This window comes from Colius striatus, chromosome 1, assembly GCF_028858725.1.
Source record: "Colius striatus isolate bColStr4 chromosome 1, bColStr4.1.hap1, whole genome shotgun sequence".
NCBI lineage: Eukaryota > Metazoa > Chordata > Aves > Coliiformes > Coliidae > Colius > Colius striatus.
In genome coordinates, this window is record NC_084759.1 from 153,273,398 (window position 1) to 153,292,905 (window position 19,508).

General features: G+C 52.0%; 1 protein-coding gene across 1 annotated transcript; it reads left to right on the forward strand.

Annotated features, from left to right (window-relative positions):
* The first annotated feature begins 617 nt into the window (after positions 1 to 617).
* MGAT3 (beta-1,4-mannosyl-glycoprotein 4-beta-N-acetylglucosaminyltransferase) lies at positions 618 to 18,723 on the forward strand. Its single transcript, XM_062012788.1, has 2 exons — positions 618 to 852; positions 17,154 to 18,723. Exon 2 carries the CDS (start codon positions 17,155 to 17,157, stop codon positions 18,661 to 18,663), a length of 1,509 nt encoding a protein of 502 aa, XP_061868772.1. The 5' UTR covers positions 618 to 852; position 17,154; the 3' UTR covers positions 18,664 to 18,723.
* The last annotated feature ends 785 nt before the right edge of the window (positions 18,724 to 19,508 follow it).

Below are 19,508 nucleotides of genomic sequence, written 5' to 3' on the forward strand. Positions count from 1 at the left end.
GGGGGACTAGTTTTGGTTTGGTTTGGCCTTGTTTTCCTTTCCAAAGATGGGCCTGATGAGGAAGAAGGCAGGGAAAAGTTGAATTAAGAAAAGGCAGCTTTTGCGGTTGGGGCGCAGAATCAGCAGACGCAGGTTCTATTTCTGGCACCGCAGCAAAACTTCCTGGATATGGCTGGGCAAGGCAGCTCGCACATCCCCACCTCGCCTCGCCTCGCCTCCCTCCCGCCAAACAACGGAGGCTCCTGCCCTCTCCCTCGCCCCTGCGCCGGGGCAGGGGAGGGCTGCGGCCGCTCCGGCGGAGGGGGCCGGCTCTGCCGTAGGGCTGCGAGGCGGGATCGACCCCCCATCCCCCCCGCCTCCAGCATCCTCGAGGGGCACCGCCGGGCCCCGCACTCGCTACCGCAGCCCGCTCAATAAAGCACGCTCGGCCTCGCCACGGACCGCCGCCCCCCTCAAGGCGCTCCTTTGTGCGGGGAGGCGGGGGGGGGCCGCGCCGTGCCCCGGGGGGGCGGGCGGCGGCGGCCCGGGGGGGGCGGGCGGGCGCGTCGGGGGAGGAGACAGGCGGGGAGGGCGGCACAAAAGGGGCTGCTGCAGCCTTGCCTGCCGCTGCTGGCGGGGCTCGCCTCGCCTCCCAGCCGCAGCGAGCGCAGCGCATCCTTTCCCGCGGCCGGGAGGAGGTACCGGGCCGCTCGGCGGCGGAGGAAGAAGGCGGCGGGGGGCTGCGGGCTCGCCTCGCCTTGCCTCGCCGCGGCCGGCGCCGAGCCATGCCGGGGGGCGGCGGGCGGGCCGGGGGCGAGCGGCAGCCTCGCCCCGCCGGGGGCCCGGCGGGCACCGAAGCTGCACCGGCCGGGGGTGAGTGAGCGATCGAGCGGGGGGAGGGGGCGGCGGGCGGGGGGCAGCGCATACCCGCTCTCTCCGGTGGAGCAGCCTCGGGGCGGCGGGACCCCCCGTCTCGGTCCGTCCCCGACCCGTCGCTGCCGCCACCTGCAAGTTGTGCCTCGGCCCGGAGCTGCGGCGTCATCCCTTGCGGGTACTGCCGGGAGGCTTCCCCCGCCGAGCCCCCACCTTCCCGCTCCTTATCTATTAGTATTAGTGCTTGGTTTGTTTGTCTTCTCTTTTATTATTATTGTCTCCCCCCCACCACCACCCCCCCACATCGTGTGTGTGTCCCCGTCCCCCCCCATAATCCCGGCATCCCCTGCTAGGGAGCATCGGCGGCGGGGGGGAGGGGGGCGATGCTGCCAGCCCCCCGCCCGCAGCTGCGGGCTCGCCGGGGATGCAGGCACCCTCCGGCCGGGGCTCTGCAGCGAAGGCCCATCTGCTGCTCATGCTCGGCTTGCAAGGAGGGCACGGGCTGGGAATGCGTGCCAAGGCTGCAGCAAGCGAGAAGGAGTAACAGGAGTGTGTGCGTGGGAGGGAAAACGTACATAAAAATATGTGTATGAGCATCATCAAACGTCCCCTCTCCCCCTGCTCCATCTCCGTGTCAGATGGCTACAGTCCCCCCGTTGTGGCTACCTCCAGAGGGATGTGGGCACCCAAGTTGTCTCGGCTCGTGCAGGGCTCCTGTCTGGCTGTTTGTGGGCTGGAAATAGCTGTACGTCCTGCTGGAGTGGCACGGGCTGGCACAGCTCTGTCCTTGGGAGAGTTTCGCTCCCCGGGTGAGCGTGACAAGGGTGGCGGGGACCGCGGCATCTGCGGCAGCTCTAGACTCTGTCAGACAGCTTGGCGAGTGAGGGAGCGCAGCGCGGCAGCGCGGGATGGAGAGAGGCTCCTCTCCGTGCCTCAGCCTGTGGTTTTCCTCGGGGGATTTCTGCAGGCTGTGTTTCTGTGAGCCGCACCTGAGTTGCTTGGGAGCCCTGCCCGTTTCCCAGAGCTGAAGCTGGGGTCTTGCGTCTCTCTCTTCCACTCTAGGGCAGAGCTTGGGTCAGGAGAAAGCCTGCCCTGTCTCCAGCGTGCAGCGTGGGTGCTGAGCACCTCCCCTCCCAGAGAATGGCCCTCCAGTTAACTCCAGATCCCTCCCCTTGAGTGGGAAGTTCAAGCTCGTGAAAACACTCAGTGGCACCACCGCTAGCAAGTATGACTTGAGTCACCAGGAACCCCCAGCCCTGTGCAAATTCCAAATTCCTGCCCGTGAGTCAGCAGGAGCTTTTCAGGCCCCCTCCCCAAAGGGTGGTTCTCGTGCTCTGTAAATCCTGCCTGCAGAAGTGGTGTTCAAGTACAGCCGGAGCCCATGATTTAGGAGGCACTTGCAAGTCCCTGTTGCTGAAGCCTGGTTGCTGCCAGCACCTCTGAGAAGAGCCGAAATTGAGCAGGACCTGCCATTGCTTGGCCCTCAGACAGGGGAGAGCCACCTCCGAGAGGAGAGAAAACCTGTGGGTTTCCTGCCCTCCAGTACACCTTTGATTTCCAAAGCCCCCCTAAATGCAACTGTAGCACCTGCGCTGGTTTTCTTTCGTCTCAGTGCTGGTAACACATCCTTCAGTCTGAGGTGGGAGAAGGGAAGGTTGTCCTTTGAGCTGTTCCTGGGAGCCTTTAGCCTCTCTGTGGCATTATAAAGCAAGCTTTGAATGAAAATCCATTGCGAACCACAGAATAGGAGTGAAGCTGCGACTCTGCCACTCACTGCATGTCATAAAAGTCCCTCAAAGATTTATAGCTCCTCTACACCCTCAAGTGATTTTTGCAGTAGTGGTATGAAGTCCCCTGCAAGATATAACATTCCCTCCTTGGGAGGACTCTGTTATACCTGCATAGCTTGTTTATTAATGCCCTGGATATGACAGTTGTATTCTTAGGAAGGCAGAGGGATTGTGGCTAGCTGCAGGTGAGTTTTTCTCACTTTGTTCCTAATGCAATGGCCTAGCTGCTGCCTTTTGTGCTGGCACACCTTTGGTCCTAGCTGCTGATGAGGCTCATCTCCATCAGAGGTGCCCAGAATGTGAGGGGAGCATTTCTGCAGTGGGTTCAGGGGCTGAGCTGCTACCTTCCTGCCTCCCTCCCTGCAAACATTGGTAAGACTGGAAAAAAAAAGAGCTGCCTGCATGGCACACAGGAGGGGCCTTAGAGAGGAGATTGAGAAGCAGAGGTAGAAAACAGTGTATGTACTTTCACGGATGTCATCTTCAGGAGGTGCTCACAACTGTAAACATTTGTCTAGAATACTTGTGCCCCACACAAGACAGGGATAGCTGCTCTGGAGTGTTGCTGGGGCTGCTCTGTGGTCACAGAGCCTGCTTAACCTGGACCCGGTGCATGGCAGCAAGCAGAGACCCACTCGGTGTGCTTGCCTGGGAAGTGCTACCTGTGTGTGCTCATGCATTTCCCCTATGCCTTGTGTTTACTTTTCTCCTCCTTCTCCCGCACACAGTGCTGTGTGTGGCCTTCCAGGCTGGTGTAACATGCTTGTTGCATGTCTTTAAAGGATGCTTCTGTGACAGACGTGGGTGGGTGTTTGCAGGGTGCATGCAGCAATGCACACAGATGCCCCAGGGTGGAATGTACCTGTAGTAAATGTGCTGTGTTTAAGCAGTCATGGGTAAAGCAGTTGTTCAGGACGGGCCACATAGATGTTATTGTGTATGTTCAGTGCGTGAAGGACACTTTAGGACAGGCAAGTTTCTCTGTCTGTCCCTCCCTTGCTTTGACCTTTTGTCAAGCAGAGATAAGCTCTGTCTCATGGCAGGGTCAGTAGCTGAGTTTTCAGCTTGCTGTGCCTATCTTCAGAAGAGCATCTCTAAGATGCACCCGCTACCACAAAGTGACATCTTTTCCCCCCCTTCCCCCCCGCCCCGTCCCTGGCATTGAATCACAAAGGCAGAGGAAGGAAGATGGTGAATTTGGTGATGGATAGATGGGGCAAGCTGGGCCAGCATTCATTCCTAAAGGCTGATTAGGTTTTAGGTGGGGCTAGCTGCTCTAAAATGAGCCCTTTGTACATTGTTGGAATCTGTGACCCAATCAGTGGGATGTAGCTGGAGGAGGTGGTGCTAACGAAGGCTGGTACAGCTGACAATTACTCTGGCAGAGAGGAAGGCAGAGGGGGTACTGACTGGCACAAGAGGCCTCTTCACATCTTTAGGTCAGTGTAAGGTGCCTTAAAGGGCTGGATCAGGTTATCAGCACTGAGTGTAGAAGAGTGTGACTAGTTGTCCCCACCTGCTTTTCCCTCCTGTCACCCATCAGTTTTACAGCAGCAGGTCAGGCTGCATTGCTTGAGGACAGGATGGCATCTGGTGGTGCTGCAACAAAGTTACAGTGGGATCTGAAATTCTGGGGAAGGTAGGCACGTGGGGCAGTGCAATGCAAGGGGACATGGCTGTAGGGCTGAGGAATGCCTGCTGTTCCCCATCCTGGACGACGTTAGAAAGGTTGATGGCATAGCTGCAGTGCACAGGTAGACTTGTGCTGTCAGGTCAGTGCTGCAGGCTGGCCTTGAGGAGCCTTGGCCGAGCTGCGTGGAGGGGCCAAGCCTGGGATTGTGGGCAGTTCTGGGTCAGGTTTGATGTGCTTTGATAGAGTTAAGCCAGTGTGTTTCTAGGACTGGGCTGTGCCACAGTAGCAATGCTGCTTCTCCCAGGGCCAGGGCAGTGACAGAGCTGATGAGTCCTGGCTTCTGGAGGATGTGGGAGGAGATGCCATGTGCTGGGGCAGTGGTGTAAGGTGCACAAGATGCACCCTGCCTGCATCTCTCTGAAATGGACTCTGGCTGCAGCTCTCAGGAAGGCAGAAACATGACTTATTTACCTTCCTTTTCTGACTTCTTTATGCTCCCTGCAGTGCGAACCCTTTACTTCGCTCCAGCTCCTCTTGAAGCATAACAAGTATCTCCCTGCTATATTCAGACCCCTGAACACCTGGAACAGGGCAGGTGTATTTTTGTGGTCGGAAACTTGCCTGGTAGAGCTGATGGTTGAAAGGGAGTGCAGCGCTGCACTGAGCTTTCATCAGGCAGGCTGAGGGAAGAAGCAGCTTGAAGGAAATTGACTGCCTTATAGAAAGTGAGGGCTTGTTCTTGAGCAGTGATCTAGGAAGTGATTATTCCCTGCTTTAGGACAGCAAAAGTTACCTGAGCTTCTTGCTGTGGGGGAGCCTTGGCCTTTCATACTGAGATAACGGCCATCTCCCAGTTGAATAGGCAGCTTGATGAGCTCAGTTGCTGTTCCTTGTTTCCCCAGCTAGGGGGGTGCCCAGGCTTGTGTCTAAATAGGCTTTTTTATCCCCCTCCTAAAATCTGCTATTGCTGAGGGTTTGGCCAAACAGAGCTCTGCCAGCAGTTTCTTTCAGCCTGTAATGCATCAGCTGCAAGCAGCAGGAGAGGTGGATGTGGCTGTCTGGGGATAGAGAGGCTGTGGGGGCAACTCCCCTTTCTGAGGATCGCCCGTGTCTTCCATTTTATGACAAGGTTTCTCTCCAAAGGTCTCAAAGAAACACCTTTAAGCATCTCTTTGTTAGTCAAGCCCCTTACCTGGAGTAGAAAAGTGTGTCTCCCATTTCCCACACAGGGAAACTGAGGCACGGAGCAGGGCTGTGACGTGCCCAGGGGCTCAGCAGGAACTGAAGCGTGACACTTCCCGTGGAGAATGGCCACGTGCAGGTGCTGAGCCAGGGGTTATCGATAACTTCCTAGTCACTGCTTGGATCCTGCTGCCTTTTTCACCACAGATATCACCACCTCCTTGATCTGCTGCCTAATCTATAATCCCAGCTCCCTGCTGCCTTTCCCTTGCCGTTTTCCCCTCAGTGTCTAAGCCCTTACAGGTTGGGCCAGGGTTAGCGAGCAGAAACGGACTCTGTCATCTCTTTCAGGCTTTGGGGTAATTTTTTATCTTGGGATATTGCAGCATGTGTCTTTCACGATACCGAAACTGCAGCAAGCAGATTGGAAGCATAGCAAAAGACTAATGCAAATTAGACCTGCTGCGTAACGGCTTCAGCATCTGTGAAACCTGTGATCTAAGCTCAAGTATCTACTACGCTGACTTTATCTGTGTTAGGGTCCCCTCTTTCGGCGTGCAGACACTGAAACTGCACAGAAAGCAAGGGAGACAGCATGGCAGAGAGACATGAAAGGGAGTCTTTCTCCTGGATGCTGAGCCCTTTAAGAGAGAAGGGGAAGGTAAGCTAGAGCCCTGAGATTTTAAGCTGGTTGTACTGAGGCTGAAGAGAGGGCTGTGGTAGCGCTTTCAGTGCTTCCTTCCTCTGGTATAAATGCTTCAGCAGGGAAAAGGAGGAGGATGGAGGCCTGTGCAGACTGAGCATGCTGGGCACGGACAGATCTCGCAGGCTGCAGGAGCTGGAAAAGGTATGGCTTTGGCAGGAGGGTTTGCCTGTGCAGGGGCTGACGGCGGACGGTGCTTACTGTGTGCGAGGAAATCTTGTTTTTGCAGAGCCTATAGCGCAAGGGCCAGCCCTGAGGCAGAGCAAAGGGCAGGGTAAATCAGGAGAAAGGTGCCTTGGAGTGATCAGCATGAGCTGCGTGCTCTTGCTCAATGACCCCATTGCTGAGGGAAGCCTTGCTGGCCCTGATGCAGGCAGAGGCCGTATCTCCTGAAGCCAGAAGAGTGAGACAGAAGACCGTGATTCTCTCATCTCTGCCTTCCTCATACGTTATTTGTACCAGCAAAACTGTTCTTCCTTGACTGCTTCCACAGTGTTTTCAGTTCCCTGTTCTCCTTCCCATCTGCCCCCTGCAGCTCTCTCTGCGTTGCTGTCCAGCCACGGCTTTTGCCTGCTAACCATGTTCAATGGAGGCAAGGTGTACCAGGCGTCCTTGCTTGAAGGGGACATGGTTTGCTGCTTTTTCTCCCGAGGCCAAGCGAGGTCTCTGGAGAAAAAGTGAGCTAAAGGAAGTCTTGTTTCCCTGTCAGCCCTATGTCCCCAAGTACCTCTTGTCAAGCTGTTGTTTGGTGCAGGCTTGACTTAGCAAGTGACCGTTGTGCTTTCAGGTACGTGCTGTTGGCACAGAGCCTCTGTGGCCTCGAAATCCTTACCCAGAAGCAACTTCCAGAGCAAGGTTGACCACACCTGCATTCAGCTTGGCCAAGGGGACGATGGGATTGCTTTTTGCATAATTTAGTAGCCTCTTGAATTATTTATCACACCGTTGTACTCTGGAACAGAGTCTTCTTGCTTCCCGTGAGCAAGTGCCGGGCAGGGGGGAGGGAAGGGGAGTTTGTCAGGCATCCAGAGCCTATCACTTAGTGATCAGGAAATGGATTTCCTTTCTGCCCGTGTTTGTTTGCATACGCCTCTGTGCAGCTGAACTGCCCTGAAAATCCAGTTCTAGTTTCTGCATCACTCGTCTGTGTGTGGGTACTACAGGGCATCTCAGTGGCTTCGGACTGTGTGAGAGGTTCCTGAGTTTGGAGGAGCCTTGTCTTTGCAGTAAAGAGATGGTGTCAAGCTGGAGACAGTGAATCTGGGATTTGAATGTAGTCTCAGCCTCAGCTACAGTGGATCTGGGGCAGGGATCATCAAGACCACTCTCTAAAATATTCAGACGCTTTGAGAGCTTGCTTTTTATTTTTTCTTCTATCAGAGGCCCATCTTGTCCTGGCAAAGTGTCTTTTAGCTTTGGCATGACATGGTCCACTGGACTTTATAAGATATCCTCAGGACCCGAAGACTTGAAAGGTCAGGCGGTGCAGCAGCAAACTGTGCAGCAGAGATTCCCATAGATTCTCGGTGACTAAACTCTGAAAAGCAACTAGTTTAAGGCAGAGGGAGAGCAGGGCAGGTTTTTTTTTACAGGCTCTTGCAGCAGTGTTGTGATGATGAGCTGGGCGAGCTGAGCACTCACCACAGCTACGTGTGAGCTTAATGCCATTTGGCCTTCCGCCTCACTGGTCTATGCTGTACCAGCATGTACCAGCTGTACCATTCTGATGGACTGTCCCATTCCCGCCCTGTTTTTCCTGGTGACTTCAACAGGACCGTGGCTCCCACCCCACACACATTGCACGTCCTTCTCGTCTACCATCAGTTTTCACGGCGTGCCTACGCATTGGTTTTGTCTTCCTCCTCTCATTCCCTTCTGAGCTGTCTCTGGCAGTGGACTTCTCAGAAACAGAGTTCAATGTAAATGTTTGTGTTACTGAAGACCTGGAAGGGGAGGGAAATGGCTGAGGATGGAGCAAGAAAGGAACTTGGCCCGTAATCAAGTGATTGTGGTGGTAAACTGCTCCGTCTACTGTGCTGTTGATCAGAAATGCTCGACTTCCTGGCTTTACCTGCACAGTGTCAGTTTGTGACTTTTGTGTTTGGGGGAAGAGTTGGCCAGACGATCACCAGATGTCCCTTGGACAAGCTGTGCTACCCCACCTGGCCCTGGCCTGGTTCTCGGGTTCTTCAGCCTGAAACAAAACACGTTCTTTTATCAGATGGTTTTACCTGTGAGCAGGGATGTTGACACCTGGCTAAATGCAAAAGCCTTCCTCATCCTTCCCAAGAAATAAGGCTATGCAAGGGAAGAATGTGAAGACAAATGGTCTCAAAACCTGTGTGACGTTTGGTTTCGCTGATGAAAGGTGGCTTTCGTCCTCTTTACCCAGTTCTTTCTGCTTGGTTTAATCCAGGGATCAGGGCACTGCTTTGCTTAGTGAAAAGGAGTGCTTGTACAGAAGTGGTAAACATATTGTTGAGACCCAGGCCTGCTGCAATGCCTGTAAACAAGATCCAGCCGTCTGCGGGAGGCAGAAGAGAGATTTATGTGGCCCCGAGTTAAGTGCACTAGGAGGCTTTTGATTTCATTCTGGGAAACTGCCCCTTTTTGTGGTACCATATGCCTGTTAACGGCATAGAGCCGTTACTGGAGACTTGATTCGTGGGGATTTAATCCGAGGGGCTGTGGTGCTGCAATCGGGAGGATTACATAAACCAGGGGTTTGTCTCTGCAAGCCAGAGCTGGGGTTCCACTGCAGAGCCCCCAAGCCTGTGCCCTTTGTCCACCCCAGAGGTGAGAGTCTTGGCTGATTCAGTTCTGCCTTGGGGCAAGGCATTGAAGAGCTCTCTGCCTATCACCGCTTTCTTTCCGAAAAGAATAACAAAGTGAAGTGGCAGCGGGGGATCCAGGCGAAGCTGTGTTGAGGTCTTGCCTAAGTCTTAAAAGAGGAAATGAAGAACAAAGGCAGAAGAGACAAATAAATAAGGGTCTGTTCTTGGCCCAAGAAAAATTCCCATGGGTTCATGTAACAGTGTCGGGAAGACACGGCACTCCCAGGGCTGGAGTCAGTTTTGGAGAAATAAAAGAAAACAAGGAGAGTGTGTGTGTGAGTGAGGAGGGGGGAGTTGGGGATGGAGGGGGCGGGGGGGTGAAGCACAGACACCCTAGAGAAACCTCTCAGCGTGGAGTCAGATTTCTCTGTCTGTTCCTGATGAGGAGGGGTTAATGCTCTTTGTATGGGATTGGCTGGCCACCAGACATTCAGGGAAGAGGGGGATTGGGGGCTGCCAGGCAGGACCCCTGTGGCCTGAAAGGAGAGGAGGAGGAGGAGGGGAAGGAAGAGACTTCCAAGCAGTAATAGATTGGCTACTGTGGGAAAGTGAGCACACTGCCAAACCCCAAGTGGTTGGTAATGGATGGGGGAGGAAAGAGGGTGGGGATGGAGGGACAGCTCTTCTCTGTGGCTGCTAAGATCTTGCTGCTGTTCCATAGCCTCCCTTTATTTATTGTCTTCCTGGGGTTTAATTACTCCCCTCTTCTATCCATCTTGGAGAGCTTTTATCCTGGGGATGCACAAACAACTGCCACCCGCTTCAAAAATAGCTGGAGGCAACGTGGTTTCTGCTTGCCTGTGTGGGTCTGTGCACTCTACCCATCACCATGGCATCAAGGGCTTCTTGCCTCCTTCCTTCTTTAACTGCCTTGCTTTGGGCTCACAGGGCATCCACCTCATTTTCTTCTGGGCTGTTCAACCTGCACCTCCCTGCTCCTTGGGCTGCTACACAGTCTCCAGGAGCAATCCTGCTTTCCTTTGCACAGGGTTTATGTGCATGGTCTGGCACGTCTGCCACACGCCCTTCACCCATGAATCCTCAGCTCTGAGGGTAGTCTTGACTGCTCACCTTGGTGCTGTTCTCAGGATTTGTGACTTGTACTCCACTTGCTTGGCTTACATGGACTGCTGGCCAGGGTCTGCTTTCCAAGGAGTTACCTGCTACTCCTGCTTCCAGGTCCCTCCTCTTTTGAGATGTGCTCCTTCCCTGATGCTGCTGGGATGAGTTGGCAAGCTCCTGGTAGTTGAATGGGGGCCTTGTTGGAGATTTGGCTGTTTGAGCAGTGCTTTAAAGTGCTGTAATTTTGAGCATCTGAGGATGTAACTACATGATACCACAGTTTTGGTGAGAAGTGAACTGATGAAGTAAATTTCGAAGCTTCTGCTGGTCAGCTGCCTGTTCTCATGCCTAGGCACTCTTCTTGATGTTTATTTTTAACCCAGTTAGATCTGCTGTTGATTTGACTTCACAAAGAAGGCTTTAATACAATTGACAAATTAGTACAACTGACAACTGAGGGGTGGTGAGCTGTGAAGGTGGTGAGTGAGGGGAGGAAATCTATGAAGCAGCCTGTGTTACCACATGCCTCACTTGAGGTATCAGAAAGCATGATTTTCCTTTTATCCTTGGACAAAATGGGTTTGTCCTGTCCCTGCAAGACACCAAGACTAGCTGGGAGTTCTCACATACTTCTTTGATTATCCCATAGCCTGTCTGAGGACATAAGTTGGGGTGGGTTTTTTTTGTGTAGCTTTGTCCCTTTTTCTTTTCCTTTGCCTTGTCTCATGTAAAATTCCCTGTAAAATACCAAAATCTAGATGCAAAAGAACTAGCCAGCTCCATTTTTCTTTATACACTGCAGTCTTAAAGTGCTTCCAGGATATTGGGCATATGTGAAGGAGAGGAGGCTAGGAGAAGTGCTTGCTCTCCCTTAGCAGAAAGAGTGCTTGGAGTAGTGCTGCTGAGAAATTAAAACTTTTTCTTCTGAGAGTGTCTGGAGGATCAGAGTGTGCTGAGGCATCTCTGGAACCACGGAGATGGTGAGACTGGCTTTAGCTGGAGAGAGGAGATTAGTTACAAGGGATCCCAGTACAGCTGAAGGATATTGAGAAGAATATTTGACAGATTTTAGTAGAGCTGGAAGTTCAGCTTGAAGTTTTCTTTAGCCTGCAGTACTGTACTTTTTGATGTCTAAGTACTTCCTGGATAAAATTAAATTGGTGTATCGTGGGCCATTACTGGATCTCAGTATTTTCTAAGTCTTCTTTGAGCAGATCCTTCTTTTAAACTGGGGGCTGGAGAATTATATAATTATGCTGCTATTAGTATTATGGTAGCTACTGTATGAACAATCTGTTCAAGTGGAGGGTTTTATAATGGACTCTGAAGGTGTTCAGATGCTGGTCTATCTTGCTGACTTACGGACAAATCAGTCTTGAGCCAAGATCCTGTCAATGAAGATCACGTTATCTCCAGGTCCTGGGTGCTCCATATGGAGGATTAAGAGCTGCTTTGTCCCAGAGTGTACCACTATCTTGCTTTGGCTGGAGATGTGACATCTGTGAAACGGTGAAAGCCTATGGAAAGTCCAAAGGTACTGTGCTTCCAGGAGTTGCATAGTACTTAAAAAGCTGGAGGCTTAGTGCTGCATGCATTTTGGTTTGTGTGGCAGGAGATTGTAGCCATTGGCATGGAGGACTTGGGATTCCTATAAGAGTACACAGGAAAAGAGACAGCTGTTTTCTTTTTGACCACAGATGACCCTGGTCAGTTGAGGCCTAGCAAGGCCTTGCACACAATCTGAAGGCTTGCTGATGACACAATGTACATGACCTGTCTGCCTTTACTGGGAAGGGGAAGGCAATGCCTTCATTTCTCACCTTAGCCTTGTGTAGACTCACCCTTTACCTGTCTCTTTTTTTTCCTCCATCCACATTTCTTCCTGGTTTGATGACACTCATTGACAGTGTGTGGATTGCAGCTCAAAGTCAAATGTATGCTATGGTGGCATTGAGAGTTATCATCTTATATCTCTGCTCACCTCCCTGTTGAAAGGGAGGGAAGATGCTTAGGGCAAAGCCTGGATCTCCCTTTGCCTGACTTTACTTGGCAAGTAACTGTGCTAGGTGGCTTACTGGTTGTACTGGCAGCAGCTCAGTGGCACTTTGTGGTCAATTTCCTCAAAGCTGCAAAGGAAACTCCTAGCATCAAGTGTTACTATTTTGCATTACTGCTGTGGGAAGCAGCTCTTGATGAAGGTCACGGAAGGATGTTGTACGCTGTCCTTGGGACTTGAAGGAAAGCTGATACGGACCTGCCTGCTTTCAAATCACCTTGTACTGTGACTCTGCCAGAACTTCCTGCTGACATCCTCCTAGCTTGCAATCCTCAAAAACACTATGGCATCCTTCATGCGAGAAATGCTGAGCCCTCTCCACTTCCCTGCTCTTCAGCTTTGTAGGATAACTGTCTCTTCCTGTCCTTAAGCAAAGCACAGTCCTGCTGTCCCTGAGCTAATCACACTTAAGTTGTAGACAAATAGGTTTTTATAGTTTCCCTCTACTTCTCTGGGTGTTTGCAGACCAAAAGTAACTTGGGATTTTGAGTGTTTTGAGGTACTGTGACCACCCCCCATGTGTGTTGTGATTCCTGTGGCCTGTGGATGGCATGTAGACTTTGCACTTAAGAAGTAATGGAGCCTCTTCATTTGTCTCTATCTGGAGCAGAAAGTTTGGCTGTCATTGTGAAATGGGGGATGAAAGTCATGCAGGATTTCAATCTGCCTTGTGAAAGCAATCCTCATTTGAATTGTTGCTTTGTGTTTGAAGCGTCTGAGTGATGGGCAAATATGTTACTGCATGGGTGTTAACGGGATAACTTTAGGCAGAGGAGATGAGCATCTCTGGCAGGGAAAAAAACCCAGAAGCTTCTGCTCTGACTTGCCTTTCACAGCAACTTTTCTCCTGTAACCGCAGGAGAGATCCAGGGACTCTTGTCCTGCACACTAACAAGGTGGAGTGCGGGGTATCATGCATCCAGCAGTGTGTTGCATGGCCTTTTGCCAGTGTCCTCCAGAAGAGAACATTAGAACTGGTGAGCTGCCAGCTCTTAGAGGTGCGTATCTCTCTCTCTGGCTCCTTGAAAAATCAGGATATGATTTCAGGAAGGTATAAATCAACTGGTCACTTGATATAATGGCAAAGTAGAACAGTAACAGGTGCCTGGGGATAACTCATATGCATACCACTTCTGGCTTTCTTCTCTCTGTGAAAGCCCTTCCCCTGCATGGTAGAGACATAACTTCAAGCAAGGAAATATCAAAGGGATTCATTACAAAAAGAAGCTTTCAGCTTGTCTTGCAGAGACTGAATGTTGCTGAGGCGGTTTATAACTGTGTGTTCCCTAAAGAGCTTTGTCTTAATGGAGCTGAGTGTCCATACCCGTTTTGGCTTTTTCTTCTGCTTGAACATTACAGCTTTTCTTGCTGTTGTCTTTAACCTGACAGCAACTTGATCACTCTCCCTGAGATCAAGTTGACTTTTTTCCCCCCTCTTTGCTCAAAATTGTCAGAAGGGAAATATCTCTTCTTGCTGTTTTCTGTGTTCCTGGTAACTGATGGCTGCTTTGTGACAGAGCAGCTGGGCTCTTTTATGACAAGCTGAGATGACTCCCTGACTGGTACCTCCTTTCTCATTTCCACCACACATAAATGTTCTGGATGGGGAAGGTGGGTAATAACATCTTCCTCCCCTGCTGGCCTTTGTCCTCAATTAGCACCACTCGGAGACACATCTTTTGCTGCAGCACTGATCAGAGGATATGGCAAGGGATACATGACTGATGTTTTTTAGCATCTCAGCCCACCCAAAGGTGCATGAGTGCTCTCCACTCCCTGGCAGAGGAATCCCTGGCATGTACAAATGGAGGTGGCTCTCAGGAAAGAGGCTTTGAAGAGGACGCAGCTTGTTGCTTTGCTTCCCTCCTTTTAGGAGGGGTAGGAAATGGATTTGTGTTCCCACTCCCTAACAAAGGCAACTGAGCAGTGAAAATTGCCTCCTGGGACATGTCAGGAGTGAAACAGCAGAGGGTACTGCAGGGCCAGCTTGCTTTGGCAGAGCTGCAGGGGAGGGCTGCACACACCAGCTCTGCTCTCCCAGGCGCAGACCGCAATAACAGGGAGGCAATGCAGCCGTGCATGGGCTGAGAGTTGCCAGCGGGTGAAAAGCTGCTGAGCCTGACAGTTATTGATGTATGCAAATGTCAAGCGAGGAAAATATGCTTTGCTTCCTAAAACCATGTGTCCTGCTATGTTGAAAAAGCACACTACATCCCAGAAAGTGAAGCAGTTTGAATGTCAAGACTTGCCACCTTTCGTCAGGGAATGTACCATGGCATGTAGAGCATTACTGCTATCTGGGAAAGAAGTCAGAGATGTGCCTTGTGTGATTCCTTCAGCCTTTTGTTCTGGGCTGGCCCAGAGGAAGCTGGCTGCCTTGTGTTTGTCCTGTAGGAAACAGAGTGAAACCAGCATTACCTGGCAGCCTTTGAATGCGTTACTGGAGCAGGCCAGCTATTCATCTTGCCTGTATTTCAGCATCTGAGAGAGCGACCTGCTGTCTGGAGGTAATGCCTTGGAGAAAGCACAGGACATCTGAATGGAGAAAGCTGTACTAACCTACCAATGAGAGACATCTTCCAGCAGCCAGTCTCTGCTAATTTACTGTCTTTTAGCTGCCTTATGCCCTTCTCTTTCACCCACTTGGGAACAGAGCAAAAACTGGTGACATGAAAGGCTGCTCCTCTACCTTGCAGGTGATCTTGCCACTTCAGCAAGTCATTAATGGAGCCTTTGGGGGGGATGGAAATCAAATACCCTGGATACATCAAGATGCTCTCCGTTTTCTGCAGCTGCTTGTTTTGCCCCCATGAAGAAAGCCTGACAGTAAGCAAGATGGTAATTTGTGGTTTTGTACAGGAGAACATCCATCCTCCCATGTCTGGGCCACCTTAAAGGTGGCCTCATATCAGCTAGGCCAGGACCAGGCATATGAGGTTGGGCTGTGGAGCTACGGCAGGTGGGTGCAAGAGGTGAGGGCCTGCAGGCGCATGGGGCCCTGAGAAGAGCAGCCATTTTCTCTGTCATTCCCAGCCTACCTGACAAGATGGCCTCCTGCGGGCACACAAAACCGGGGCCCTGCCGCTCCACTGACCTGCCATATCAATGTATGTAAAAAAAACCCCTGTAATAAACCTTAGCAAGTAGGATAAAAGCTATCTCTCTTTGTTTATTTTTTTCCCTCCCATGGAAATGCTGTATTTTTTTTTGCCAGATTCGGGCTCACAGTGCCTCCCCTAGTGCTTGATGTGGGGCTGACTCCTCACCTTCCCACCTAAGCATGGGGGGGATGGCATCAGTGGATGGAGGTTCTCAGTCAAAAGGTGTCCAGAAATACTTCTAGCTGAGCTGTAAGGGAGAACCTCTCTACCAAAGCCTGTATCAGAGCCATCTGTACAGAGTCACATACATTTTTCTTTTGGGAAGTTGCCACCTGTCTAAATGCTCTCTGGCTTTTCACTTTAGTATTAAATTATCTCCAAGTTAATCAGTAAACGCTCTTTGCTGTGTTGTACCTAATGCCCTCTGAGGCGGGAGGAGCGGGCTGGGTGCGTCTTCCCTCTGCTCCTACATTGGACATGTGTTAGTTGTGAGGAGCCGCAGGGCAGCCCTGATTTGGGGAGAGTCTGACGGCCTGAGGCAGCTGCCTTGTTGCCCCCCAGGAGGGAGGGCTGCTTCCTGCAAAGGCATTGCCAGCATCGTCGCTCACTGGGTGGAGGGTTTAAAAATGATGGCATGGGGTGTGTGGTGCCTCTGAAGAACTTTGGCCCTGGAAGAGGGGTGGTGCCACAGCAGAGAAACACCATATAGTGTATTGTGGAAGGCGCATAGTCGTGAGTGTTGTGTGTGTCGGGCTCGGAGCAGATCTCTCCCTTTCTGCCTGCTGCTCTGTGGAAGGTTTCATGCTTCAGGGAGAAGACAGCTCCTGTGTTGCAAATGGCTCTTGCAACACCTTCACCCCCCCCTGCTCACCTTCATCCCACTCCTCCCTTCCCTAAATGGTGAGTGCTTTTACTCCTTTTCCTTGGTGAAGCATTGAGTGAACTTAGCTTTTTCTTTTTTTTTTTTTTTAAATCCTTTTTGCTGGATTGTAGTCATCAATCTCTTCTCTGCCTGACAGCATCTTCGTGCTTCCTGCTTGGTCTGGAGGAGGTGAGGTGGTATAGGGAAAGGACAAAGGCAATATTTCGTATTGTTTAGGGACTAGGGCCCTGCACTGCAGGCTTTTTACCAGCCTGACATGAATCTGTTGCAATGACAAGTAGAGACAGCTAGGTGTTTATTTTAGCCACCTTGATTTGGGTGCAAAAAATGCTCTGCATATGGTCTACAGAAAATGAAATACAAAAGGCAAGATTTAGGGATATAGTGGACTTGAGAAGTACAGAAGAAGAATGAAAGTGACAAATCCTTAATGATTGGTTTTTTTCAGTTACTTGTGTGAACTTGAGTAACACTTCCTAGAAACAAGGGTGGGTTTTGGGACATGTGTTGGGTAAACGCGAAAAGATCTGGTGAGCGCTGGTGTTATCTTGGCTCTTGCAGTCTAGCTAATGATCTTGGTCCTTTCTACCAGTGATGTTTTAACTGTGTACACACTGCTCCACCTCATCTCACCTGCTCTCGGCTGTCCCTTCATCCTCTGGTGATGCGGGGCCTGAGGAGGGCTACATTCATTTTGTTTCTGTCGATGAACAGAGAGAAATCTGCCAAGTGCATTGTGTTCTATGGATCACCAGTTCCTGTTATTTTGTACTTCTGGTCTCTCTATTCTATTGCCAGTGCCTTTCTCATGTTTATCGGTTTATAAGACTGTGGATGATCTAGAGAAGGTTCAGCTTGGTGTAGCCCCAGTGAGGAAAAAGACCCGGTGAAGATGGGAGGAGGTGGGGAGAGTAGTTCTTGGATTCAGGTCTTGAAAGATGCATGCTGAATTTGGGCTAGCTTTCTGCCGTCCCTAACCTTCCTTTCTACCGGTGGTAAACTTTTTGAACCTCAGTAACTATTGAATGTGACTTTGCTTTTCATGACTTTTCCACAGGATGAAGATGAGACGCCATAAGCTCTTTCTGACTCTCTGCATGGCTGGTCTCTGCCTCATCTCCTTCTTGCACTTCCTCAAGGCCCTTTCCTATGTCACCTTCCCCCGGGAGCTGGCTTCGCTTAGTCCCAACCTTGTCTCCAGCTTCTTCTGGAACAATGCCCCCGTCACACCTCAGGTCAGCCCTGAGCCAGGGGGTGCAGAGTTCCTCCGCACACCTTTGTACTCCCACTCACCCTTGCTCCAGCCCTTGCCTCCCAGCAGAGCCAGCGAAGAGCTGCACAAAGTGGAGTTTGTGCTGCCAGAAGACACAACAGAATATTTCGTCCGTACCAAAGCTGGCGGCGTTTGCTTTAAGCCAGGCACCAAGGTGTTGGAGAAGCCCGCCGTGGGAGGGCGGCCGGAGGAGCGAGCGGATGGCGGGGCCTCGGGGCGGCCGGCTCGCAAGCCGCTGAGTGCCAGCGGGACCAAGCGGCGCAAGTGGGTTGAGTGCGTGTGCTTGCCGGGCTGGCATGGCCCCAGCTGCGGGGTCCCCACCGTCGTCCAGTACTCCAACCTGCCCACCAAGGACCGCCTTGTGCCGCGCGAGATCCCTCGCCGGGTCATCAACGCCATCAATGTCAACCATGAGTTTGACCTGCTGGACGTCCGCTTCCACGAGCTGGGAGACGTGGTGGATGCCTTCGTGGTGTGCGAGTCCAACTTCACGGCCTACGGAGAGCCGCGGCCCCTCAAGTTCCGTGAGATGCTCCTCAACGGCTCCTTCGACTACATCCGCCACAAGTTGCTCTATGTCTTCCTGGACCACTTTCCCCCCGGCGGCCGCCAGGACGGCTGGATTGCTGACGACTACCTGCGCACCTTTCTCACCCGGGACGGCATCTCTCGCCTCCGCAACCTGCGCCCGGACGATGTCTTCATCATCGATGATGCCGATGAGATCCCGGCCCGCGACGGCGTGCTCTTCCTCAAGCTCTACGACGGCTGGACGGAGCCCTTCGCCTTCCACATGCGCAAGTCGCTCTACGGCTTCTTCTGGAAGCAGCCGGGCACCTTGGAGGTGGTCTCGGGCTGCACCATGGGCATGCTCCAGGCCGTCTACGCTAACGACGGGATCCGTCTGCGGCGCCGCGAGTACTACACCATGCCTGGCTTTCGGCAGTACGAGAACAGCACGGGACACATCCTGGTGCAGTGGTCGCTGGGCAGCCCCCTCCACTTTGCTGGCTGGCACTGCTCCTGGTGTTTCACCCCTGAGGGGATCTACTTCAAACTCGTGTCGGCCCAGAATGGGGATTTCCCACGTTGGGGTGACTACGAGGATAAACGAGACCTCAATTATATCCGGGAACTGATCCGGACTGGTGGCTGGTTCGATGGTACTACGCAAGAGTATCCCCCCGCTGACCCCAAGGAGCAGATGTACGCTCCCAAGTACCTGCTCAAGAACTACCAGCGGTTCCGCTACTTGTTGGAGAACCCCTACCGAAAGTCAGAGGGTGCTGGGTGAGGCCACTGAGGGCTGGTGTGGGAATTCAGAACTTCACAACAAAGGGAAAGAGTTGAGTGATTTTTGTCTGTTCCTTTTTATTGTTTTCTCTGGTTCTGGGTGGGGTGTGCCATTTCTCTGCAGTCCCTGCCCTCTCTCCCTTCCTTCTTTTTTTTTCCCTTTGTCCCAGGGTGACCCTGGGGAGAGAAATTCCTCAGTCTTGCAAAGAGCAGGAGGAGGAGAGATGTCGGGGACCTACTCTAGCGGTAGCATAAAGCGTCTTGCATCTCCCAGACCTCTCCTGTTATCTGGAGAGAATCTCTACGGCCAGCTGGTGGATTTTCCTCCAGGGGAGGCTGGAAGGGTCCCGTGGGGTGAGAGGCCAGCTGTTCCCATCCACCCTCGTCCTTTGTGGATTGGAGCAAGCACAGACGAGAGCCTGGGCTATTCAGTGAGCGTGTGAGTCAGCAGGCACAAACCGATGCGAGTGGTCACGTGTGCAGATGTGTGTCAGGCGTTTTTTTGCATGAGTGAATGTGCAAAAGCATCTCAGTATGCGTTTATTTTTTTGTATACCTCTATATTCAAAGAATATTTTGGTGAAGGGAAATCCTTTGCTTCCAATGTGTTCTCCCCAAGATGCAGCCTCTTCCCACAGGCTTAATGCGCCTGTCCTGGGCTTCGTCTTGTCCTGGGGCTTTACCAATCCTGGAGCAGGCAGATGGGAAGCAGAGAAGAAAGCTGATTATTGGGTTTTTTTTGTACTCCTTTTTCACCCTTGCCCACACAACACTGTACTGGCTTGACCCACAGAAGCTGAAGCATCTTTCCTGCAGGACATGCTTCTCTTGGGGCAGGGATAAGCT